The following is a 26,052-nucleotide window of genomic DNA, read 5'->3' on the forward strand; positions in this document are numbered from 1 at the left end:
CGCGTTCGTCGCAACGTCCCATCTCCTGGCTGCTGTACCTTCCGTGAACTGTCAAGCTGGAAGATATTAACTCATCGGATGCAAGCGACAATAGAACAGGCATATATTCTGTATCCACCACCGTTGCTGTGCCACATCCAAGATCGCTGCAGGCAGCAGCATGGCATATAGAGAGTCATCTCAAACCAGAGAGAGCGCTTGCAATTTAGTGGCGGATTGGTCGTAAGTGCGCATGCGCTGTGCTTTCGGGTGGCGAGGAGGAAAGCGTGTGCAAAGGCGGAGACGTTTGTAGACACTCAACGTTTGCGGCACCTCCTTGCAGCTCGTATTGCAAACGCTGGCCATAAACCACGAAACTTCGATCGAGAAGTTGAAAGCTTTGTAAAACAGGCTCTCTAGCATGGCACACTTGTGGCGACATCAGGCGAAAATCGCGGGACAACGAATGAGGACACGGTAAACAAACCAATTTGACTCGTTCTTGCAGGCGCCGTAGTCTTGGTGTCGTCGCTTGCTAGCATTGCACAATTTTTAAGGCGCTGCATGACGCATTTCAATCCAAAAGTAGTTACGTTTCAGTGGCAAAAGGGCGTTCACCACTTCTGCCATTAAGGCCGCATGATCATCGCAGAGCTATACCACTCGCCCTCCTTCCTGGCTAAGCTAACCAAATGAAGTCAATCACTGATGTCTCGAGTGCATTCTGGGGCAGCATACAAGTATTTCTGAGAATGCAGGATTTTATATGTATGAGGTCACCGATGACCTTCAGAGTAGCAACGTCAGAATGACTCCTGTCGCCTTAATTTTACAAGTCGCGATTGACCGAATGCATCGGCGGTCCACATATATATATTTAGGGCATGTTGCAATTCAGCAGAAGAGGCAGCTCGGCGTTAATGAATTTACAATTTGACTGCCACGGGAGCGGCGACATAAAGCAGGACGAGGCATGGTGACGTTGCCGAGTTAGAGGTCGTGCAGTGAAAATGGCTGTACTGTGAACCAAATAAAAAGACCAAATTTTGGGCGTGTAACGGAGGCGACGACGCGAGACCGCATGTTTTGGCGTAACCGCAAGCCCCATATTTACCTTAAAGTTGTGCCAAAGTACCGGAGAGTCAGTGGACACTGCAACAAGGCGTGCTCTGACCTTTATTTGTTTTTTGTTTTTTGTTCTTTCTGGATTCTCGATACTTAACGAACAAAATTATACAATTATTTACGTCGAGAGAATCCTGTTGAACAGCGTTCTCACGCATGTACCTTGCTTCCCATAACTTGACACCGCCACGAGACGGCTCGTTTTGAACACTGCTAGGGCTATTACTGCGGCTACCAATCAAACCATTTGGTGAGACTTTGAATGCCCGGCCACCACCTGGAGAAGGCATCCCAGCCGGTCCGGTGTCTCAGGCTGTTGCAGCTTACTCAAAAATCCATCAGACACCGGACCGGCCGGCACCACGCCGCCACTCGGGAAACCGAGTGACGGGGTAAAATTTGGGGGATACTGCACATTCGATGGCACTGCGCACATCTTCTCAAATGTTTTATAAATAAAACGCTCGTGCTTCTCCTGTTTTTTTTTTTCTGTTTTCTCGTACTGAATGTGATGACGCTGCTGGTGGAGGTGCCTCAGTAGTCGCTCTCGCACGAGGGTAGGTTCACGAAAGCAAACACGTTCAGCTCGTAGAGACAAGCCACGGTCATAAAGACCAAGTACCAGGCCATTAAGATGGCTCCGTACAGCTTGTTCATCTTCCACTTGTTCACGTGGGTCAAGACCAGCAGGAACACGATAGTGGAGAGCAGACAGGCCGTCGAGTAGGCCAGGCCTGCGGGGAAGACACGACTGGAGCGTGTGTGGGACATAAAAGCAAAACTAATTCCCACCTTTGCCCTCCACGACAGCCGGGCTTCCAGGCGAGATCAGGACTGTCTTGAGGAACCAAGGCAAGCCAAGCCCTACAAGTATCTCGAATATGTTGCTTCCGAGTGCGTTGCAGACAGCCATGTCTCCAAAACCTGCGAGCGTACGTATACGACTGTGCATGGCAATTTGTCCACATCTAACACCTTTAAACCTGCTTTTCTTTCACTGGGAAGAAGGTACATTTTGTGAGTGTTACGTGTTTGTTTCTCTTCACATATATAATAAAAAAATGGCTGTGACAATTGCCTTGTAACATGTGTCAGGCGAAGTCATTAATAAACCGGACTTCAAAATAAGGGGTTATTGAGCAGTTCGCAACTGCATTTTAGATATGTGTGTGTTCTCTGAGGTTACAGACGAAAAACTTGACTTCCACCTCAAATGGAGCGCTGTTCGCACCCTCTAGGTGATTGGTGTGCCGCTAAAAAAATCCGCCTGGTCCGGGAATTGTTCCCAGGACCTCTGGAAGACCAGCGGAGCCCGCTACCAACTGAGCAAATCGGGAGTTAGCCGTCAGTAGAGCAAACGGATGTTAACAATTGCTACCAGTATTAATCGTACACACCCCAAGGATGAGTATCTGAATTTTAATGGTTAGATGTTAATGATTTAGGGGAAACCCCCAAGGTGCACAATTATGTAAGAATAACCTTTCACCTGAAGTGGAGCGCCGTTCGCACCCTCCAGGCGACTTGTTAAGTTCTTCTTCCATAATTCTTTTCCTCCTTGGGGCGTTCCCCCAAGTCATTAACATCCCTGAGGTTTAATGAAACATTAAGGGTCCACTGTATTCCTTACGTAAAGGGGTGAGTGTTGGCATGACTGAAGCGAGTGATCCGCCAATTCTCCGCACCCTGAAACCTCTGACGCGCTTGATTGATCGTTTTTTTTTTATTTTCTTTTTTTTTTTTTTTATTTACGAGGTTGTTTACTTGTTTTTGGTGGTGACACACCTACCGTATCCTTGAATATTCAACTGATGGAAGCGGCATTTGACCTTTCGTAGCATGTTTTGTAGCAGGAAAAATATCGCTTTGGAGCAGTCACTGACGCTTTTGGAGCAAATGACAACATCCGTTAGCACGTCACTAAAAAATTACAAAAGTGATTGCATCGATCGCTAAAAGATTTCATATTACATAACGTCCTGTCGTTTTCTGTTCCTTCGACTTATATGTTCATTTCTGCCCCAGTCTCAGGTTTATTCAACATGAAATTTCCTCTTTAATACTGAAGCATATTACTTATTATTTTTAGAATTAAAAATAGATAGGACTCAAAAGAAGCACATAACATAATTTTTTTTTTTAGAACCAAGGTTTAGATTAGATTATGTTCCGTTTCAAATGGGTATTAAAAATGTTTTAAAAGTAAAGCATAGCTCGACACTTTAGTTTAAATAAAACCTCCTTTTCTATGTCCCTTTTACACTGATTTATTCACCCTTTAAATATAATTCTTGTAATATGCCAGCAAAAACCATGCATATCCGCTAAAGCCCGAGTCGAGTGATTTGGTTCATGACAATCAGCAACGACAAAGATTCGGGTAATGGCTCATGTTCATTTAAGGATGAGAATAGGCGAAGTCTAACAATATCTGAAGCTCAACCCATGCTTTATGCTTTGCCAACCCCAGCGCATGACTATGATGAACACTGACAGTATATTACTGGTATCAGATCACGTGGTCGCGCTTGTTATAATTGCGAGTTAAGGAGAGTAAAACTGTTTCTTTATTTTATTTTTTATGTATATGCCATTGCGCAGAAAGGAGAACTAGTGGGCGTTTTTTAGTTATAAATGTCAGGGATGATTCCATAGCGGTACTTAGTGAAAGTACAAAAATTGTTGCACGACCCATTTTGTTGACTCAAACATAGTTTCGTTGTTGCTGAACTGTCTCAGAAAGTTGATCCCGAGAATAGAAGTATTGAAAGGATTAAATGTGATTTATCAATTCGACGTTACATAGAAATACAAGTCTGTACGGGAGAGATAACTAAAAAGAAAGATTCTAGTGGCTCTAGAAAAAAAGCCGAACGTTGGCAGCCGCTCTAAGTCTTACAGGAGTGTCGTTCTCAAGTTTTTTCCCAAGCTTCGTTTAAACATTACAGCTTTGGGCTGCAAAATAAAAGCAATGGAGCATTACTGTTAACAAGTGACACAAATATAATTGTCGAATTAACACCCCGATACGAGGAGGGAGTCTCCCTCAGGAATAAAAAGTAATCTCTGGGGAAACAACGAAATTTAAAACCAAAAGGGAGAAGGGTGGGTCGCTGTAAAAACATACTGTGTTGTAAAGGTTCCTCTGACCAGCATCTTCGGCACGGACCAAAAAGCGTGGCCTCGGAAACTACTTTGTTTGCAAAAGCACTTATGACAGAAAGCGTGTTTTCTTGGTACCAGACGCTCGCGCAGTTCCTTACGACGCTGCACCCAAGCATGAATAATTTGTTTCTCTCAAATATATGGCTTGCGCTGAGCGCGAACCTTCTGCAGTGTAAATTTTGCACCTCCTGGTTTGATTTTTTAAGCAACAAGACGCGTTGACCACCGCCATCGCATAGTTAAACAGTTTTTTTTTTTTTTTCTTGTGAAATGTGATGTTCGCAGCACTGGCAAAATCAAATGTCCAAATCGTAGAGGTGTGCAGTATATATAACGATCTCGCGATGATATACGACAGCCTAATAAAATGTTAAATCCATGACTGATAAAGCACAGCGTTGTAAAATGATGATCCAAGACAAGTGCACGTAAAACCGAATATAAAATTAGCCTCCCGAGGCAGTATTTCGCGAAGTTTCGAGCTTGTGCAAGCTGATGCCCAAATGTGATTTGTTGGGTCCTGACGTTGCCAACGTCATCTAAAAATCCAGACAATGACGGGGCCAGCGCGGTTGAGCAGCAATCTCTATACTTCGTTTTATTTTAAATGTTTGTGTGTGTGTGGGCAAAACGTTTAATGAGAAAAAAAGCAAAAAGAAGTGGTCGCACTTGCGCGTGACTTCTTTCACGGGACTTTTCCCTTAGAAATCCTCCTTTCTAAATGTTCTGACGCAGGTCGCCCGACATCGTATAATCGAGCAGGGTTCGTAAGATTCGGACTCATCTTTCAGAGTCGCCAAACGGTCTGATCCACTCCTCGTAGGAGCTAGGAATGTCTTGGCCCAGCTGGGCCCAAGCATCGCTCCCCTGTGTGGCGAGAGCCTCACATTCCCAAATCAGGTGATAAAGTTTTGGGAGGGTGCCGTCTCCTTCACATGTCGAAGAAGACGGCACATTCCCTGATTACTAACCCCCCCCCCCCCCCCCGCCCCCCCGACCATCTTTGGTCGGGGGGTTCGTAATCAGGGTTCAGCTTTCTTTTCTCGATGGCCTCAAATTTATGAGTCATCTATGGTGGTATTACGACAAATTCGTACGGGTGGCGCAACAACACCATACATGACTCAAAAATTGTATTTTGAATAAAATTGAAGCCTACGCTACGAGCCAATGAACCAATCAAACAGCATCAAAAGCACAACATCACGGCATTCGTAATATTTCTGTACGTGTTCATTCATCGGGTAAATCAAGTAAGCACGGAGAGTGCCTTGTGACTTGCGCTTTAGTTTGTGTGTTCGCGATTGTATGTGTTCGAGCCTTCGACTGTGCTATGACCTAAGATAACACAAATTACACTGTGAGTAGAGACGCTATGAAATAATATTTGTACCATAATTTCCTGCTACATGTATGAATATGAAAATCTACCAAATAATAATACTAATAGTAATATATATATATATATAGCAAAAGTGTCATCTTGCCGCAAGATGTAGCAGACTTTAATTTATGGCGATGTTTGGCGCAAATGGCGCAGCCCTTCCATCACTCAGTTATCCAGGCACCGCCATCATCCATAATAGCGACATAAAGAGCTCACCTCTGCGCACGACGAGCAGACTGGCGATTACGTCCGGCAGCGTGACTCCGATGGATAGAAACGTCAGGCCCATGACAGTGTCAGATATCCGCAGTGTGAATCCTGCAGCCGCGAAGTGCGGATGAGAAAGCGGCCCTTGAAAAATAATGCACCGCACTTGCCTATGATCGTTATGGTCCACACCAGCAGGTACGAAAGCACCGAGATGTGCAGCGTGCTCACGACGAAGGTGACCGCGAACCACTTCCGCCAGCGGTCTTGCTTACAGTCCGGCACGGTGAAGTGGAGCAGCACGGTCAGGGGAAGAAGCAGGAGCCAGAGGAGGCGGGGGAGTGCACCCTGGGGCGGCCTCAGAGAAGGTGGGGAGGATGTGGGGACGCCAGCGCGGCGCGCCACTTCTTCCAGGGCAGACGCTGAAAACAAGGGCCTAAAATCAACGGAGCGCACACGCAGATGCGTGACGCGTTGAAAGTATACGTCCCGACCTGTAACGTAACCCGTTATTTCACTGCGAAGTCACGTCTCGCTGCGGAGAGAAAATGTAGCGGTAGTTCGTTACTCCTGTGGCGGCTAACGTGCAACGAGATCTTGTTGCATGTTTTGTGAAGAGCTTGACATCACTGATTGACGTATCAAGGTGCAGTTACATTAGACAGAAGCATGAGCAGTAGAGACCTGCTGAGAACTTGTCTTGATAAAATCGTGTTTATGGCTAAACATGCAGATATTCATTCGGTATTTCCAAAGAAACAAGGCCTCCTCAAAACGTTTCTACCCCGGAGATCCACTGAACTAAATAAACGTGTTACTATCGCAGCAGAGCGCAGGGTTCCTTGGAGTATTGGTAGCAAGAAGCGTTCTAATTTACTATTTTAGAGCGCAGCTCTTAGGCGCCCGTTTCCGGCTTGAGCGGCGTCGCCGTCGCCGTCGCCGTCGCCGTCGCCGTAACCGTGAGGTCACGTAACCTCAGTGATGTCACGTGACCCCCGTGAGGTCACGTAACCCCGGTGACGTCACGTGACCCCCTTGAGTTCACGTAGCCCCCATGAAGTCACGTGCCCCCCCATTAGGTCCCGTGACCCCCGTGAGGTTACGAGGGTCGCGCGACGTCACGAAGGTCACGTGGCCTCACGGTTACGCCGATGGCGACGCCGACGCCGCTCGGAGGGAGGAGTAGCAGGCAGGATGAGGAAGTGAGGAGGAGGTGACGAGGTATACCCTCTCCTCAGTACCCTTCTCTCCTCCTGCTCAAGAGCTGCGCTCTAATTCGGCGTTACAGGGAGTTGCAAACGGCTTTCATTTTTTTAGTGTGCAATTGCTAATTGTATCAACGGAGAATCCTTCTAACGGAAGCTGGTTCACACAACTGCGGCTGCTTACGTCCGAGTGCATTACGGCCTTTCGTGATATCTTACGACGAAATAACACACTGGCTCGCTTGCGCCATCTATGAGGTGGTCCTGGAACTGCATTTCACTAGAGCGAAAGTTTGAAGGTATTTACGAGGTCAAAATGTCTATGAGAAAGGGTCGTTTATAACATTGTCAGAAGTTTTTCAAGACAATAGTGAAAGGATGATATGCGCTAAAAAAAGAAATATGCGAAAATTGCAAGTGTTCCACGTCTAGATGGCGCCAGTGTATTCTCTAGTCGTAAGCGATTACAAGAGGTCACAACCCGGTCGGTCATAAGCAGTTGCAAGTGTGTGAACGAGCTTCTAGGCTGCCCGTGTGAACGGGGTTCAAGACGTTTGTATTCATCCGTGTCGTGCGAGGTACGTCGGTAACCTGATGTCACCTGACATCAAATCGCTTGACGTCACGATTTTAGCAATGTTACTGAATTTCGTAACTTTGAATATAACGTAATGTCACGTCGCGTGACTACATCGCATGACGTCAGGTTACCTGACGTGACAGTGTCCTGTGACCCTATGCCACCTAACCTGATGTCACTTGATACCCTGACTTGACATCGTGACATTTCGCAACCACGTTGCATCACGTCAGGCCACGTGACGTGATTATGTAACGTGACGTTACCTGACGCCAGTGTTGGCTGTAACGCCTTGCTTTTGTCGGTAACGTAGTAACATACTCGTTACATATAAAAACAGCAACGTATAGCGTATTGACGTAACTTATTTTAAGTAACGGGTAACGTAATTACGTTACTCGCTACATCTTCTGCCAAATCTTAAAAAAAGAATTAAGTTTCAATTTGTTTCCTGTTTCTATCAGAATCGTTGCACCCATCCCATATACCTTCAAAATTTTTTTCAAAATTATCTTGTTGCAAAGTGCAAAATCTTTCTTTTTTTTTAATATGACGTGTATGCTTACCCATAACGTCAAAACAGTATAACATTTTAATTCATAAATGAAAGTAACGCAAAAGTAACGTGTCTTACTTTCAATCAGTAACGGTTAATCGTTCCTTTTATTTTGAGGTAACGTGGATCGGTAACGCATTCTTTTTGTTTGCAAATAGCGAGTAACGAATTTCGATACATTTTTCTGTAAGCATACAACACTGCTTAACATCATGACTCGTCACCAGCAGTAACGTCACGTGATATTTCAGAGTGAGCCAATAAGAAAACGTCATGAAAGCCCACATTTTCTCATGCATTGCAATCCTGCATTGGACGATTTGAACAATAAATCAAAATACAGCCGTCATTTTTTCTTGCAACATAGACATTTAGGCCTGGTGTGTTTCCATGTTCCTGTGCAGCCAACTCACCTTGCGCCTCCGCCAGAGTGGCCATGTCCTTAGCCTCGCTCTCCCGTCGGATCTGGTCGCTGCAAGCTGATGAACCACGTCGCAGAGAGACTTCGCGCAGAGGTACCGAGCAATCACTTACTGCTTCGAAGCGATATGAGTGAAATGCGCCGGCGGTTCGGGTCGGCAGCCAGACTCCTGCGACGCGCCGCCAACTGGTTCTGCCGAAGACCTGTAACGTCCAAGCTGTGGGCGCGCGCTGACGCATCTGCCCTTAGGCCTTGGAGCAAACCCGGGGCTAAGCTGAGCTGTCCTGGAGCCTGGCTGGCTCTCCGGCTAGGCATTAATACGAGTCCGTGGCTCGGCCGGCGACCATCCATGGGTGCCAGCTCGAGCTTGAGTGACCCGGGCGGTCCGCCTTCTTGGGCTGTGACAAGAGCTGAAACGGAAAGAGTGGCAGGAGGCAGTGCGGATGGAGTCGTCCCGGGCCCCGGCTCCAGTTGGTCCCGCAGAAATGGAAGGTGGCGCAAGAAGAACTCCTCTGCCTTGGCGTCGAAGCCCATGAACACGGCGTAAACACCGTAGGTGACCAGTAGCAAAACAGACTCAAGCCTGCGTAAGATGCCACGTCGAAGGGAGGTTAAGCAAGATAGCGAAATACCTGCGAAATCATTCTCTCCCATCATAAAACGTCACAGAACCTGACCATGGCCAAACGCGCTCACTGCACGAAAGGGCCTGATTGAATGTTTTCAGGGGTAGTGCCCTATTCACGCCGCGTTTTATGAAATGCAGTAAACGCCTGGTCAGAGTGCACAGGCATCATGTGATCAAAGAGGCGTTGAGTACCGGTACTCGAATATTTTAGGCAATGCTTAATGACAAGGTTCGCGCGTCTCCTTCCGCGCAAAACACTCGTACAAGCACTCATTTTGATATAGAGAAGGAGCCTCCAATGAGGCTCCTTCTCTAGATCCAACCAATGTCCGCGTGCCTGCAGGTGACATTGGTTCGAAAAATGACATCTGCGGGCACGCGGACAGTCTTAGCTCTCGCAAGCACAGAAATCATTCCCACGCGATGACCTTGTATATCGGTTCCTGTAAGTCCCTGTAAGGTAGTTGTAATTTTTATTGTATTTGTCGACTGTGCTTCCGTTTCATAGTTAGTACTGGCGCCAGCGCGTGGCTTCATCTATGGTTTTGCTTGCGCAAAAACGCGTGCAAATGATGTGCGAGGTCAAACCCCCTGCTTGCATCAGCCGCCTTGACAGCGTTGTACGCTCCACTCCGTCTCACAACCATCTGCAGTGCAAAGGCATGGGCACGAGCGCGTGGCGTTAGAAAGTGCCTCCTATGAACAAGTTCTCGCGCAAACAAAAGGATTCTGTTGCGCTAGGCTGACGCGCCCGTGCCTTTGTCTTCACTGCATAAATTTGTGAGATGGAGAATAACTATGAAACAAAGTATAGTGCCAGCACGGGGCCACCTCGCACTTCGCTCCTCTCGCTCGGAAAAAAAAAAAGATATATATATATTTTATTATCAGGCTTGGGCTTACTGCAAGCATTTTCAAAACTGTCAAAGATTCGGCCAGCGAGGCTACCACTTGGATGTCTGTTTCCGAGGCAATGTGCACAGAAGAAAGGTGTCACCGAAACGACGCAAGATGTGCCAATAAAACGAACGCGGGCAGCTGTCGATGAAATGAACTGAAGATGAAACGTCGCAGTGTCAACGAAACGATCTAACGAAACACCGTTCGACGAACTCATTGCCACCGGTACCGAAACTTCATGATCACGAGGGTATGACATTCAAAAATGCTTTGACAGAGCTCTGCCAAAACATGCGCTTTCAGCTTTCTACCTTCGATAATATTTCGGAGTTTCAGGAGCACACAACCAAAGCACGACGAAAGGCACCGTGCGCGGTCCGGAGGCAGAACTTCTACTGCATTTTTGATCTTGCCACCGACCAATGTGATCAAATATATCGCTCTTATTTTTTATTACGTAGAACAGTCACAATAATGTGGCACTGTGGGGTATTGAAAGCAGTATCGCCATATGAATTTATGGAGACACCGAAGTCTTGTCTATTTATATAGTGAGAAGTACCCGAGCAAATCAACTACTTTTTTTAAGGAAGTAATTAGAAAAGGTAATTTATTACATTTAGGGCTGAGTAATATGTAATTGCAGTTCATTACATTTTGCTAGTAACGTGCATAAGTCTGATTTTACCCAGGGCTCTATTTACTGCGCATATGAAGTACAAAGTCTGCTAATTACTTTATAGTTCACTTCAAGTACTGTTTGCAAAACATCTATACGCCAGCGTGTTGATTCCAAATAAACCCGCGTTCGCTCACACGAAGTGCACGCACTGCGTGCGCGCAGAAACCAGACTGGCTTGATGTGAATCATCTGCGTATCCGCCGTGTCGAGAGTAGCACCTTCGCAGCCAGAGCCGCGCGTTGGTTTATATCCGCGAACTCTGGGGAAAGTAAACGCACGGGCCTTCTTCACGAACAATCCGAACAGCATTCACTACCCTTCACTCTTAACACTCACTGGCTGATCTCTTCATCTTGGAGGGCCACCAGCAAAATCACCACGCTCGCCAAGAAGAACACGCTGTCTCGATACATGGGCCATCGGTGCAGCACAACCACCTGCGCAGTGTCACATATTCCACATTTCACGAATGTGGACTATATCACATAAAACGTCGCACTAGAAGAACACGCCCTGTCGCTCTGGTCCCCACATGTGAGGCATCTCGCCATCCACGTCAGAGACTGGCTATGCGCATCATCAGTGACCGCAATCGCCAGAGGTCTCAAGTGACACCACGAGCAGAGAGCGAGAGAGATGCGTAAGGCAGTGGTGATTCCTTCGTGGGAAGACGCCTGCATCAGTATTCTGTCAATCGCCCTGTCTCACGAGGCATGTGTGCATCCCAGCTATCATCTGTGATGCAGGAGCGATGGACTATTCGATCTTTCCTTTCAGTCCTCTTCATATATACTCTGTTTCACCTAAAGTCCAAGCGATACCAACGCAACGATGCAATAGAGCCAATCATGCTGAAGACAAAAGCGCGTGGTCACGGCATCTTTCGTGTTTTGCTGCGTGTGGTATTGTCAACTGATCCAATCAAGCGCGAAGAATACGCCACTTCACTGCGTTTTAGTCGGTCCGTTTCTGTTTGTTTTGACACGAGCTCTTGGTACCAATCGAACTTAAGATCAAACGGAGCATGCTTCTCCATTATTTACCTTCTTGCGTGGTATCACATTTATTTCTAAATTCATGATGGCCCCGTTTCTTTTTATCTCCTTTTCAACCATGCAATAGTACTTAAATTTCAAGTCTTCGCTCGCCCGTATCTTTGCCACGCCACCCAAATACACACCTTGCCGGCGAAGAGGGCGCTGACGCTGATCACTCCAGCGGCGTTGAGGACGGCCGAACCCAGGGCCGTGCTCACTCCCATCTCTCCCTACGAGACAACCGTCGGTGTGCCTGAACTCGACATTTGTCGCAGAAGATCAACATTCTCTTGTCTTTTGGGTTGACTGTATTTTGCTCTTTTTTTTTTTTTCTTTTTTATCCACCCAAACCTTATAGTGAAATTCAGATGATCGAGTGAAAGAATGGAAGTGTTGGTAGTGGTGATAAAGAAAAATCTATCAAAAGGCAAAGGGGGATGAGACCGTTTCAGTCAAGTCAGATTATGCGCCATAGGGCACTGGACGACCCTGGTTGTATTATTCTGTCTGGACAGCCAATGAGTAGCAGTATCACCGGATAAAGACGTAAATCACGAGCATAGTCACAATGAACCACGCCGTGTCGTTTATGATACCGTCGCGACGGGGCCACCGTCAGTTTGAAAAAATGCGGGTTTCTTGTGTGTATGCTTGGTGATTTGTTCTTCGGTGTTCGGCTCCCAATGTCCTCGCCTGGAGAGTGATAATAAGGGGACTCGCTACGCCCCTCCTATAGGCACTGTCAGTTTGAGAAACACAGGGCGTGCCGAGTCAATCTGATTACCGCTCCAAAGTCAATGGGACTGCAGCGTTTGCCAATCGCCGAAGAACGATTCCCAAAGCAAGAAGCGTGAGCAGAAGAGGTCCGCGTTTCTTAAGCAGTGAGTTTATAGATTATAGAAATGCGTGTATACCTCTCAAAATATCTTAGGACGGGAGAACAGACATTCACGCTGGCGCCATCAGTGAGGTGACCCTGAAACTCCATTTCACTAGAACGAAGCTTTTGCGGTATTTGCGATATCAGATGTACGTACTATATATGCGAAATTGTCGTTTATAACATCGTCAAACGTTGTTCGAAAAAAGAAGGAACAAATTATGCGCAAAAAAAAAATATTAAATATGCAGACTCTGAAAGCATTCCACGGCTATACCTGATAGGGAGCGCCAGTGTGTTCGCACACTTGCAACCGACAACGACTGACTGAGCCAGGAACGGTTTTTAAGCCTCTTGCGACGGCTTACGACGGGCTGCATCGCTCCGCAGCCGGTCGCAAGCTGTCGCAAGAGGCTTAAAAACCGCTTCTGTCTCAGTCGGTCGGAGTCAAGCGCAAGTGTGTGAACGGGCCTTAAGAAGTCACAAGTGTGTGAACGGGACTCGTCAAACACTAACTTGGAGCCGAAAGTTCGCGGAGCGCACCGATTGGACTTCGGCGGAAAAACCGCGGCGTCATCATCGAGAGATTCCAATCGGCGCGCTTTGTAAACTTCAGCCCCAACTTTGTGTTTGACGAGTCTGGAGCCCCGCAGGACCGTATATTTGTTTAGTTTTTGTCATAAAAAACAATATCTCGCCTTTTTTTTTTTTTTTTTTCACAGTGGCGCAGTCAATCGGGCAGCCCTGACCCACTTTCGGTTTCAGTATGTTTTCTCGGATTTTCACTTATATTTCACCAAACGCACGAAATAATTCTGACAATACTAAAAGCGACCATTTTTCATAGATGACGCGAAGATCTATCAGGCAAATAGTGCAAACCTGTTAGTTCGAGACCGGAAGCGTTCAAGGGCTATTTATAGACTTGTACGTAGTTCAACTTTTCTACTCAAGTTACTGTAGTTTAACTACTTTTCTGAGTAGTTGAGTAACTTTCAGTTACGTTTTGATTTCGGTAATTAGTAGTTTACTTGAATTACTTTTTCCGAGTAATTTTCACTAAAATTACAAATTAATTTCGAATTTTAGTGGTAGGTTTGCTTATAAGCAAACGTTCCTGCGTAAAAAGAGATATGTTGGAAGGTCCGCTGGATATTTGCAAAGAGGGGAAAACATGTGGCGAAGGCAACGGGGGGGGGGGGGGGGGGAGGGGATTAGTTTGAACGGTCTGAACGTCCCTACATATTTCACGAGCCTCCCACTGCAGCAACCCTGCTATGAGGCGCGAGGAGCGTACAGACACGTCGCAAATAAGGCCGAGTAGCTGCGGGATTAGCGCCGAAGACTGGCGTTTCTTTGTGTCCCGAAACTCAAGGAGGCTCGAGGCATTTGAAGAAAGGGCTTGTCCCCGCTTCTCCTCAATGTAGGAACTCTCGCCCACTACAGGAAGTGTACACACTGCGTCCTCACTCAAAAGAGGTAACAAAGTGCAGCACCCGCTATGATGCTCATCTGGTGCTCCTGTATAGTTTGTGCTGTCTTTCGAGACGTCATCTGGTCATTTCCTTGAGTGAAGTAATGGCGGCGCTAAGACCAATACAAATAAGTGCCTTATAAGCTGATTGTGTGAAATAGTTTGTCAGCGAGAATAAAACAACTACTCTGCGGCGTCTTCTATTATTTGCCGGCATTTAAAAAAAAAAAAAAAAAAAAAAACATTGATGCACCTTTGATTTTGCCATTCTTTAAAAAAAAAAAAAAAAAAAAACTGGTGCACCTCCGTTTTCCCATGGACTCGAGTAATGTATACCAGCTAAAAAAACAAAAAAAAAACGCTTTATAGGGGATGAAAGGGCATTCTGAAAGATTGTCTTAAAAAATATTTCTACTTTACTTTGAAAGTACTCTTTTTATTGCACTTTACTTCAAATAGATTGCACCCGGTGTGCTTACTACTTGAAGTACATAACCTCTCATTTACTTTGTACTTCCAAGTAGTTTTTAGACGTACCTTACGCAACACTGTAAACAAGCAAACACTGTCTTCAAAATGAAGCTCAGGCAGTGCTAAACCTCAAACGAGAATTGGTACATCCGCAGTACACCATTGACCAAAAATAAAAAAAAGAAGTACAAAGCAATTAGGCGCGCAGAAGCAGAACCAGCAATTAAAGCATTTCTGTGAAACACAAGCCGCTTTATATTCGGCTAGCAGAATTTCGCTAACGGATCAAAACCTATGTATTTTCTTATTAGTATAAAAAAAAAATATCAAAGTAGCTTCAAAAGTAAATCGCTACTCTTTCGGTAGTTAGTAATTTACTCAATTACTTTCCATTTTAGTAATTTCTACTCCACTCAAATTACTTTTGAGGATAACAGTAACTTAACTTATTTACTTTTTTTTAGTAACTTGTGCATGTCTGGTTATTTACCCACAGGAGCCACCACGTTCACACGAGAAAGAGCGAACACAATATTGTAACACGTCAATTCTGTCACTCTAAGACGTTTCTAAGTGTATATCGCAATGCACTCGGAAATACAATAATTCGTTTATTATTAATCGGTTAAATAAATGAGAAGGGCGATAGACATAATGCTCCAATGACCACACGGTCTCGCTGACCAAAGAGCTGCACACCGTTTTGCCACTGTGCCTGCATTAACTACATGCCCCTTGGGGAGCGATAACACTCGCCCTTCTAGTTCACAAAACCGATAGAAGGAAGACGAAAGGCAATGCTCCGAGCGCATCGTGGGGCACTATGCATGCCGGAGCTTCTAGAAACGTGGTCCAGAGTGGGTTAGACCTCCCCGTGCAGCGCTGAGTCAAGCCGCATGCCTTACCCGAGACACCAGAATGGCGATAATGGAAGCGGCGATCGCTGGCACCGAGCTCGCAGCAGCCATGAACGTCGCCCCCGCTACATCCGGATCGATGTGAAGAGCTGCACACGGCCCAAGAAGCCACTTGGTTAAGCACTTTGTTTTACGACAATTCACGCGAAGGCTTTTTTAGAATCTGCGCATTTTTCCTGGGGGGTCGCCTCGCCACCACTCAGGTGTGGGTGAAGGAGGAGGGACTTGTTTCCTCCCGAATCCTGCGTGAATGACACCACTCTCATTGCTATGTCGGAGCCTGAATACAGTCCTGCAAATATTTAGCTACACATACGACCGCAGCAAAAAGAAAAGGCAGACGACATAGAGTAGCCCCAGAGACCATGCAATCGTATCCAAACCAAGCTCACGTTAATGTTCGGAGACTTCAATGTCAGGCGCACGATGTGGAGACACTCCAACATGACAAGAAGACGAAGCCTGGCGAAAGCTTTTGCCAGATCCGACTTTGCACTTCCGAATCAACCAACCGTGCTGACACGAGCGGCGGCAACAGTCACAGAACACGACAACACGCCGGACCTCCCATGGGCAATGGGCATCAGTGAAAATTCAATCATCGTGGCAGCCTTTTCCAGACTGCACGGGGTAGCAAGAATACCAGAGTGACAATGACGACTAAATCGCTTCCTTTTATTGTTGTTGTTTATACCATTATTTAAGACATGACTGTACTGTTCACGTGTCGCTCTGTAGATTTCTAACTACGGCCAGCGCAACGTGCTCGATGAAGGAGCAGTGCCAGCAGTAATTACGAGATTGCCGGTGGTTCCTGTCAACGCACCAACAGCGTCACTGGCTGCGCACGCGCACGAAGACGACCTCAGAATACCGTTCCAGCGCACTCTAACCTGTGAGCTACGCGAGCCCAAATTCAACGGCAAGCTTCAGTGGGCACGGCGAAACCGCCGTGACAATAGCGAGTTTTAGTAGACCGTGTTTTCCGCTCCGCTAAGCCCCTCCGCTACGCGGAACTCTACAGCCAAGGCCATCGGCGCGCAGGCGCAGTGGCGGTTTCTTCGTAGCGGAGGGCTAGCGGAGCGGGAAACACGGTCTACTAAAACTCCCTAATGTCGACTAAAACGCGGCCTCTCCTCATAGTTCAGGTTGGTGATGGAAACCTTGTTGAAAATGTATGTTTACAAATAAAACTATTCTATTCTATTCTATTCTACTTTATTCTATTCTCGTTAGCACTCGTATGAACTTTGTATTCTACTTCTGCCGCGTCCAGGAACGGTTTTCTGAAGTGTCTGTGATTATAGAGCTGTCATTAAAGTATTATTATTAATATTATTATTATTATTATTATTTACAATTTATTTTTTATTATTTTTATTATTTAAAATTTTTTTTTTTATTAACTTTACTACCACATAATGTTGAAGAAAACCCAGTGCTAGGTACTGTTGAAATCCCAGAAAGAACTTCTCAAAACAGTAGCTAGGCAGTAAGAGGTTCTTAACACAGTGTCCAATGTCAAAAAAAAAAAAAAAAAAAAAAAAAAAAACCCTCCGCTGACGCTTTTTTTCAAAAGCTGATGGGACCAATCAGACAGCGTGAAAAGCGCACCAACATGGTGTTCGTCACGTTCCTCTACGTGTTCTATCATAGCTGAACCAGTCATAAACAAAAAAAGGCCTAGTGACTTGCACTTTTGACGCTGATTGATTGGTCCCAATACCTTGTAGCGTCAGTTGCGTCTGTACTTTAGCTGAAATGAAGTACAATACTCAAAGGAAATCTCTCTGACGTAGATGAAACACGTGGTGTGGTTCAAGCTATTCAAAACGGTGATGTGCCCCTCACAAAATATAAATAACGAAATAGCGTCACTCGTCAGTCCTTCAGCTATTCATGCGTTACTGCGATTTGTTGCCGCCCAACATATGTAACAAAATCCCGTTACCGTTACTCCTAGGGAGCCTTCATGTGCGCTTTGCTAGGGTGGTGCCACCCTTTGTAATACTACTCGCCGACAAACCAGCAGCCATTTTGGTCTCGGCGATAATCCGTGGGGCTTATAACCCTCCCGGAAACAAGCACCTTATCTCACAAGTTCGGAGCAGCGTTGTGGAACCCACGGAGGGAGGATTAGCATTTCCCCCCTCGGATGGAGGGACCGGGAGGGACCGATGGACACAAAGGACACTATCCGGCGCACGGGAAACGCACGGGGAAACAATGAGGAACAAAATGGCGGCGGGGGAAAGGGAAACAGGCAGTTGGCATCACTCTATGCGAAGCGCACATGAAGGCACCCTAGTTACTCCTATAAACTAACGAAATTTACCTTTGCATTCCTTCAGCTTAATTCGACAGCGCTAAGCCTCGATAGCAAACTTCGATAAGCACTAAACTTTTACACAGCGATCTCATAATCTTTATTACCTTTGTTATCGGATTTGTAGAATACTTTTTTTTTATCATTATGACTGGATGGACTTTTTTTTTTTTTTTTTGCGATTGATTTAGTGGTTTTTATGTTCGACCATAAAGGGCTAAGCAGTAAACCTTGTGTAAATAAAAAACTCGTTTCAACTGAGAAATTACAGCGCGGTGACACATTGTCTTCTGTTCTGAACGAACAGAAGACAATGTATCGCCGCGCTGAAGACATCTCTTGAGAGTCCATACGATATGGTATTCGAGATATGTCACAAAAAAAAAGCTAGAAAAACTTGCAAAAAATAAAATAATCAGAACCCTGTTAGGAAACAAAAAATACTTAAAATACACAAGAACTGGGTTGGATTGGTGGACAGGTGATGAGACGAAATCTAGTATAGTGGTAAGAGCAGAGGCGACATATCGTTCGACACTACAACCGTGGGGCTGGAGGTCTCGACGTTCTTGCAATAAAGACGTTTTCACTGCGATTTGGGTTGTCTTACTTTGGCTTGGTCCTTGTTGCTTTCGGCGCTTTTATACCTTTTAAAGGGACCGTGCAACAGTATTATTGGCTACGAATGTTTCTCACTTTACACAAGCTTACTGGCACTAGTGGGGGTGCAAGTATACTCGTACACAACGTCACTGACCGAGAAGCTTCTTTGTCGCCGCGTCATTTTACAAATAATAACAGAATTCTTTTGTTTGTTTGTTTTTTCTATGACGAAGTTGTGGGGATCGTATTGTTGGCGTTGTCCACAACGCAGTCCCCAGGATATCGTCATCAAGCTTTGCGATCCCTGCGGGTGACAACGTTTAAATGCGGCTCCTACAATGGACACGAGCACTGCGTAAGCATTCAATTTGGGCCCCTGGCAATCAATGCCTAGACGTGCATTCGGGTAGCCGCTCGTGCCCAATCGCTGCGATGGCGGGGATAGCCGACCTTTAACGATATGTGCAAATCAGCCCGTGCTTTGTGCTTTACCAACACACGCGCGCGGCTATAATAAACTTTAGCGGCTCCGGATCACATGGCTGCTTGTTATGGATGCAAGTTGATGCGGTGAACGGCGCTCGTATTTCTCGAATTTTTGGTTCCCAAAAGTGACATTGCAAGAAAATAAGAATAATAATAATAACGCATCTTTCATTGGTCATGAACGTCAAGGAATAATTCTAAGAGGTATTTACTTAAAGTACAAACATTTTTGTATCGCGCCTTTAAACTGTGATCCATCCAACTAACCCAATTACTCCCTTTTGCTGCACCACCACTCAGTGACACCTGTGGCGCCATCTAGGCTAGCGCCGTGGCAACAAAGTTAATCGATTTCTGGGATCACGCGCTATGTGTAGATTCTACATAATCTGAAAGTCCTTGTTCACTCACTAATTTACCCTATGGACCATTTTGGACATTGCATGATAAAAATTCAAATATAAATCATTTAAAAAAAACGCAAAACACTGAACGGCAAAATGTGATAAAGATTTTAATTGCTCCGCATCAACGTTGATATTACAAAATACAATAATAATAGCCACAATAATAGAAATGAGACGAGTTGCAGCGTGACTATGGCACGATTATAAAGATATTGGACGATGATATGCCATTTGCGAGAAAAAGAAAATCAAGAGATCTAAAAATCTGTGCTGATCCTGTGGCACACACCAATATCACACAGCAAGGCGTTCCATTCCACGGTGGCAAGGTTAAGAGGAAAGCAGTTGTACACGCCAACGGGCTGTTTCCAAACAAGCCAACGTTTGTCCACAGTGGTCATTGCGCGTCCGCAGAAACTAGATTCCTTTGAGATAATGCGTCTGCGCATGTGCCGTGCCAACAGCAGCGCCACCACAGCGACGTGATGTCGGGGCCGCGTGTTGGACTATAGGTTATTAATACGTGCGAATATCCAGTTTATTTCATTAGGGTAGTTTAAGAGCGGAAAAAGTGTGATTGACTGGTGCAACGTGTTTTTGACAGAATGGTGAAGAACTGTAAGATACGAGGGTGGGTCAAATGAAGAAAAAAAAATGCTTAGAGTGCAGGCGCGAGCTGCTATATATTGAACATGATGATAGCCCTGAGACTGAGGGAGAACAGAATTAAAACAGAAAAACGATTAAAAAAAGGACAAACAGCGTCTCAAACACAGCTACAAAATTCAGTTAATCTATAGTCCACCGTTTTTAAAGTCGTCATTGCCAGAGACGGAAGTGTACCTTCCTCTCCACAATTAAATCAAATGAAAACCTTAAAATCGCAATAACATTTCGAAATATAGCGCAATTGTCCGGCGAGCTGTCAGCTTCCTCACCAATAATTAAAAGAGCGTACGACGGGTGCCAACACATTGCAAACAACCAGCATGAAGTCGGAGCAGCAGCGTAAATATGGCCCCCTCACTTAAGTTATCTGGGTTTTTTTTTTTTTTTTTTTTTTTAGGTGGAGGAGTAACAACTATTGAAATGCATCGATGAATGATGTGACAAAAGGCTACACTTCTCTGTCACTCCAGCAACTCTCACCCTTCGATGGACTAGGGCCAGAAGGCTGGCGGGCGAAGCACTACCTCAGAAAAGCTTGCATCCGCATTGCAAAAGAGTGCGCGAGAGAAATTCCGATAGGCAGACTACGAAGAGCACTAGCATATGGGTATTTCATCTCAAGTCGTGCAAGCAAAAATTATGGGCCCTCAAAAAATTGCGAAATTATATATGTTAATGGAAAGTGTGTGTCTAGAACAAAACTGGAAATTAGAACTACGGTTAATTTTTTGTTCTTGAGTTTTGGGCTTCGAAAGGTACGTCTTGCCATTTTCCAGTCTTCACGAGTGACACCCTTTGGAGTCTCGAAATTGTTAGGCTATTCTTTTCACAACAATTATAAATTTTGTTACTGCTTTAAGACTTCGCATTAAAGGGTTAAAGTTCTCTATAAGTGTGTGTGTGTGTGTGTCTGTGTGTGTTTGTGTGTGTGTGTGCGCGCGTGCGTGCGTGCGTGTGCGTTTGCGCGTGTGTGTGTGTGCGCGCGCGTGTGAGTGTGTGTGTGAGTGTGAGTGTGAGTGTGAGTGTATGTGAGTGTGAGAGAGAGAGAGTGTGTGTGTGTGTGTGTGCGTGTGAAATAAAAATTCTTGATTCTTGTACCTTTGACAATAATAGAAAGAGTTTGAATTGAGCTAGCTTTCAATGTACAATTATTTAAGGCATAAGAAGCATATCAAATGCAAGTTTGTATCTAAGCCAATTTAAATATTATAATGTTGTTAATTTTGGTATAGTTTATATCGACAAAACAACACTAAGTTTGAGAAGAAATGCCAGAAATACAAAATTCAACGTCATTTTTTAAATACGTTTTTTTTTCAATTTTTTACATGAAAAAAGTTTTATGCGTTTTTATATATGCAATAAAATTTCTTTGACATATATGGTTTTGTCATATAAAGAAGTGAGTTTGAAAAGAACAGTTTTTTTTTTTCAAATATGAAAATATATGAATTGTTGCCAAATCTTTTACGTAATTATTATATATACGTATACCTGTATGCTTCCAACGCGTGAGCAGACTATTAATGATATATATCATGTATAATTTAGTAAAAATGAGGCATGACTGGTATTTCATAATTTAAAAAAAGTTCATGCACATGACCAGATCATAAAGTTTTAAAAATCACAACTTTTCTTTAAATAAACTTATTGAAACGTCTTTTTTTATTTTACAAGCTTAAAAATTACGTTTCCCAAACCTCTATGTCAGTCAATGGAGGTGTGAGATAAATTATTTTCAGAAACCTAGCGGGCAGAGTGAGACATTTTGCTTCTTTCACGCGGCCGCATTTTCACGTACACTGGAGAGGCTCGTTTAAAACTTCTTGACTTTCTTTTTTATTTTAAGTAATAACAAATTATACAGATAAACGGGGGAAATGCATAAAAGTACATAGCATTTTTAGTATTATAAACTCACAGTAATGTTTAGAAAAAAAAATTATTTTAAGTGATGTTAACTCTCTTAAAAATTCGCTTTTGTTATCTTTTTTTTTATCACAACCCTGAAATACTTTTTACTATTTCGAGCCTTCATCCACAAGTGGCGGAATTTAATGTTTTTAACAAGATTCAAACTTCAATTTATTCGTCTTTCTTCATTGGCAACGATTCCAAGGTTAAACCATCTCTTTTTGGACACGCCTTACAGGTCAGCAAAACACACTCCTTAGTTTGTGTTAGCACGCAGGCAAAGTCTCTTAATGTCTTCAAGACTGATTTCTTGGTCGCCCACGTTTAATATTGCTGCCAGGCAAAAAGTAGTTGCTCCCTCTCTTGGTTTTGGTTAACTGTGTCAAATAAACTGATATGAGATACCAGATATGTGAACAGCACAGAACCTGCTAGCGAAGCAAAACGAGAGGGTAAAGGCTGCCGCTTTCGAAGGCGGCGGCATATGAGCTTTAGCGCTGGCAGCGCCTCCTGGTAATCACAGTTGCGTCTTCCTTTTTATTACGTGCACGGATCGTCATATGGTAGTCGTTTCTAATGTTACTAAATAAACAATCACGACAGCTGTCTAAAAGCAGACGCGACACTCCTCGAGTTAAAAACAGTGGCGCGGCATGTCTACGTCCCACTCGGCCCATGGACTGCCCTTACGTACCCACTTTCCGTCCAAGAAAAATAGCCAATGCAGTTTTACGAAAGCCTTGAAGGTACTTATATCTCAACAATATATATATATATATATATATATATATATATATATATATATATATATATATATATATATAGGCGAAAAAAATAGGGAAGACGCGTACATTGCAGAAAAACGAAAGCAAGCGCCGAAGCGGCGCGATTCAGAACTGAGAGTCTCACCTCATATCATTCTACGAGATTGGGAACGTACGTACGTTTGGTTTCGCAAACATAGAAGTGCCAATAGTAAAGACGAAGATTGGGAGGATTCAACAAGCCTAGCTTAGCTATACTGTGTAGCTGAAGTTATTTGAAGAAAAAAATAATGCACGCTTATTGACGTGCTCGGCGGGCCGTCGCTTTGAAATGTTTTTCCCCGCAAGTGCTCGATTAACTCGCGGGAAACGTTTAAAACGTCCTATATATGTTTGTTAATCTCATATGAAAACGCTCAAACATTATCTAAGACAGTTTCGATTTCTGTAGTTTCCTAAGTAAGCAAACTGAACGTGGGGAAGAACCCGTTACCATAATATAGTATAAATAATATCGATGTAAAGGTTTTCCCGACCTGTGTGTGGACTCGAGAACCAATAAAAGCTATGATCATGTTACAAAAATAACTAATATTTTAGTGAAAAATGAAATGACAGAGATATGCGTCGTAGAACGGAGGTACAAATATGTCTTCTTTTCAAACGCACTGCTTAATATGACGAAACCATGTATGTAAAAGAAAGTTTATTGCCTTTATAAGAGCTCGTAAAAACATTTTCATATAAAAAATTTGAAAAAACTAAAAATGCGTATTTCCTTAAATCGTCGTTGAATTCTGTACTTTTAGCTTTTCTTCTTATGTTTACAGTTTGTTTCTTTTATATAAACTATACTTGAACTAACAATATTATAATTATTAAATAGGCTTAAATAAAAGCTTTCATTTTATATGTTTCTTATGCCTTAAAGAATTGTACATCAAAAGCTACCTCGATTGAAACTTGGCGGATTATTCACAAAGGTACATTATTGCCAAAGGTACAAATAAATATTCAAGAATATTTATTTTATAAAATGAATAATAAAAAACATTTCTAGTGAACTTCAACACTTGTATATCAAAGTATTAAAGCAGTAAAAAAAGTTATCATTGTTGTGACATAGACAATCTAAACGTTGCGAGACTCCAAAATGTGTCACTAGTGAAAACTTCAAAATCGCATGATATTAAAGTTGCCCTTTCGAAGTTGCCCTTCTGCCCTTTCGAAGCCCAAAACTCGAGAACAAAAAAATTCCGTAATTCTAATTTGCAGTTTTGTTCTAGTCATACATTTTTCATCAACATATTTTTCAAGCATTTTCTGACGACCCAACATTTTTTCTCGCACGATTTGAGATGAAATCACCCGAATGGTCCTCTGTGGTGATAGCGGGCTGTTTTGTATTGGTGTAATAAAGGTATACATGGTATTTAACTTCATAAATATTCATGCCATATTTTGTAGACATGTCAACTGTTGGGAGAAATTGGAGGGCGCACGGGCAACACTGACATAAAGTCGTTTTGCCTTGGCCTTAGCAATCCAATGCTAGCGGCAACCGAGGCCGCGTACAAGGCTGACGGCGGAACGGGAGCAGCACACGTAGATGGGTCAGCAGTCGAGATTCCTCGGGTGTCGTTACCTTTCGTGCTGTGACAAGGAACTGGGAACGCAGGTGTAAGTAGAGCAAAAACCCAGCAAGCAACGGAGCCGCCGGGAGGGTTCGATAAGCAGGCGAAAAACTCGCCTCTGCATGATGCGTCTTGGCGGAGTGATACGTATACGACGGAGCAAATATACCACGTGGTTTCTAATGGGCTCGTAATTGGACCCGGCGGCCTATAGCATTGGGCTTTAGTCCATCGTAGGATGAGACGGAGTATAGAAAGTTCCAAAACGGCTCTCGACCGGGTCAGGCACACCGAGCGGTGACAACATAGTTCACTGCAGCAATTGAAGGCATCGTAAGGAAAACTCGCCGAGCTACGATGGATAAAATCGCTGCCAACGTCAGCCATGCTTCTCACGCCAAAAGTCGAGGAAGTATTGGGTGGAAAGCATTTCCGGTCCCATCAAGAGGTAAAACGTATACGGTGCAATCGGAAATCAATCACCGGGGAAGTAATGCCTTTGTTCTTGCGCAGTTGGCACGCGCTCCGAGTCAATAATGAGCGCCGTATTTCCCGCCGGCAAGGGGAGGGTGAAGTGGGTCAAGACCCGGCGTCCTCGTGATTGACCCAAGTCTAAATCACCGAGCTCTACTCCAGTGCTGCTCTACACTCTCAGAAAAGGCCGTGCGTCTACTTTCCTGCACGACACTCGGAGAGCCAATCACCGAAACTTACGGAGGGAGCTCAGCGAATGACGATGCCGAAACATATGTTTCGACCAAAAAACGCAGCCTGAGTTGTGTCACTAGTGAGTTTTAGTATTGCGTATACGAGCAAACGCAAACGCACCGCGCTTATGTTTTGCTCGTATACGTAATACTAAAACTCACTATTAAGCAATGTAAGCGTCACGCTTGCATTGCTTAATGTCACAACTCGGACTGTGTTTTTTGGTCTAAACATATGTTTCGGCATCGTCATTCGCTGAGCTCCCTCCGTAAGTTTCGGTGATTAGCTCTCCGAGTGTCGTGCAGGAAAGTAGACGTACAGACATTGTCTACAGTGACGAGTTTACTGGTGCGATCACCGCACCATCCTCAGGGAGGAAGGTGCGATGTAGAAGACGTTATATGCACTGCCGCGTCTCGTACTTCTCATTCTTCAGTTTACCAGTTAAATGCGCCCACGTGCTTTTGTTTTTATCACATCTCAACCAATGACCATGCTTCCTTATCTACTTTCTTAACGCGCGCGCTCTCCGCGTTTTTGATATCACCTGGTGATAGCCGCTGCTTTAACCTCTGTTATTCTCCGTAAATTCCCGCTCCGCACACACAAAAAAACAGGCCCCTGCAAAGCATAACATAAGCGGTTCACTGTCACTTATCAAAACGGAAAGCGGGATTTGTGTGAGTCGCATTAAAACACTTACTATCATATTCAATATACCAATGAATACAATCCCGCCTGCCAGCACGGAATTCACTCACCATCGCAGATGACCTCGAGCGCGGGAACGAAGTAGTCTTCGCAGATGATGGAGAGCGCCACGAACATGTACACCGCAGCTAACACGTGCACCGCGACGCCACCGAGCCGTCGAAGCCGCGGACTCATCAGGGGTCTGGGGAACTGCTCGATGGCTGCGACGGT

The 26,052-nt window shown here is 44.5% G+C and overlaps 1 protein-coding gene across 1 annotated transcript; it reads right to left on the reverse strand.

Annotated features, from left to right (window-relative positions):
* Window positions 1-1,638: 1,638 nt before the first annotated feature.
* On the reverse strand, window positions 1,639-26,052 carry LOC8035776 (sodium/potassium/calcium exchanger 4). Its single transcript, XM_029967952.4, has 10 exons — window positions 25,890-26,052; window positions 15,603-15,703; window positions 12,016-12,102; window positions 11,172-11,272; window positions 8,739-9,208; window positions 8,618-8,683; window positions 6,034-6,285; window positions 5,873-5,974; window positions 1,897-2,028; window positions 1,639-1,838 (listed from the first exon to the last, which is right to left on the reverse strand). The coding sequence occupies exons 1-10, from the start codon at window positions 26,014-26,016 to the stop codon at window positions 1,639-1,641; spliced, it is 1,638 nt and encodes a 545-aa protein (XP_029823812.2). The 5' UTR covers window positions 26,017-26,052.

This window comes from Ixodes scapularis, unplaced genomic scaffold, assembly GCF_016920785.2.
Source record: "Ixodes scapularis isolate PalLabHiFi unplaced genomic scaffold, ASM1692078v2 PGA_scaffold9__187_contigs__length_104089568, whole genome shotgun sequence".
NCBI lineage: Eukaryota > Metazoa > Arthropoda > Arachnida > Ixodida > Ixodidae > Ixodes > Ixodes scapularis.

Excerpts from the sequence above, each read along its gene's own strand:
- LOC8035776 (XM_029967952.4), bottom strand. The coding sequence starts at position 26,016 with ATGAGTCCGCGGCTTCGACGGCTCGGTGGCGTCGCGGTGCACGTGTTA. Across the intron at positions 15,704-25,889 it reads GCTCGAGGTCATCTGCGATG|CTCTTCACATCGATCCGGAT; the intron begins GTGAGTGAATTC and ends GGCCGTGTGCAG. Across the intron at positions 8,684-8,738 it reads ACTCATATCGCTTCGAAGCA|CTTGCAGCGACCAGATCCGA; the intron begins GTAAGTGATTGC and ends GTGGTTCATCAG.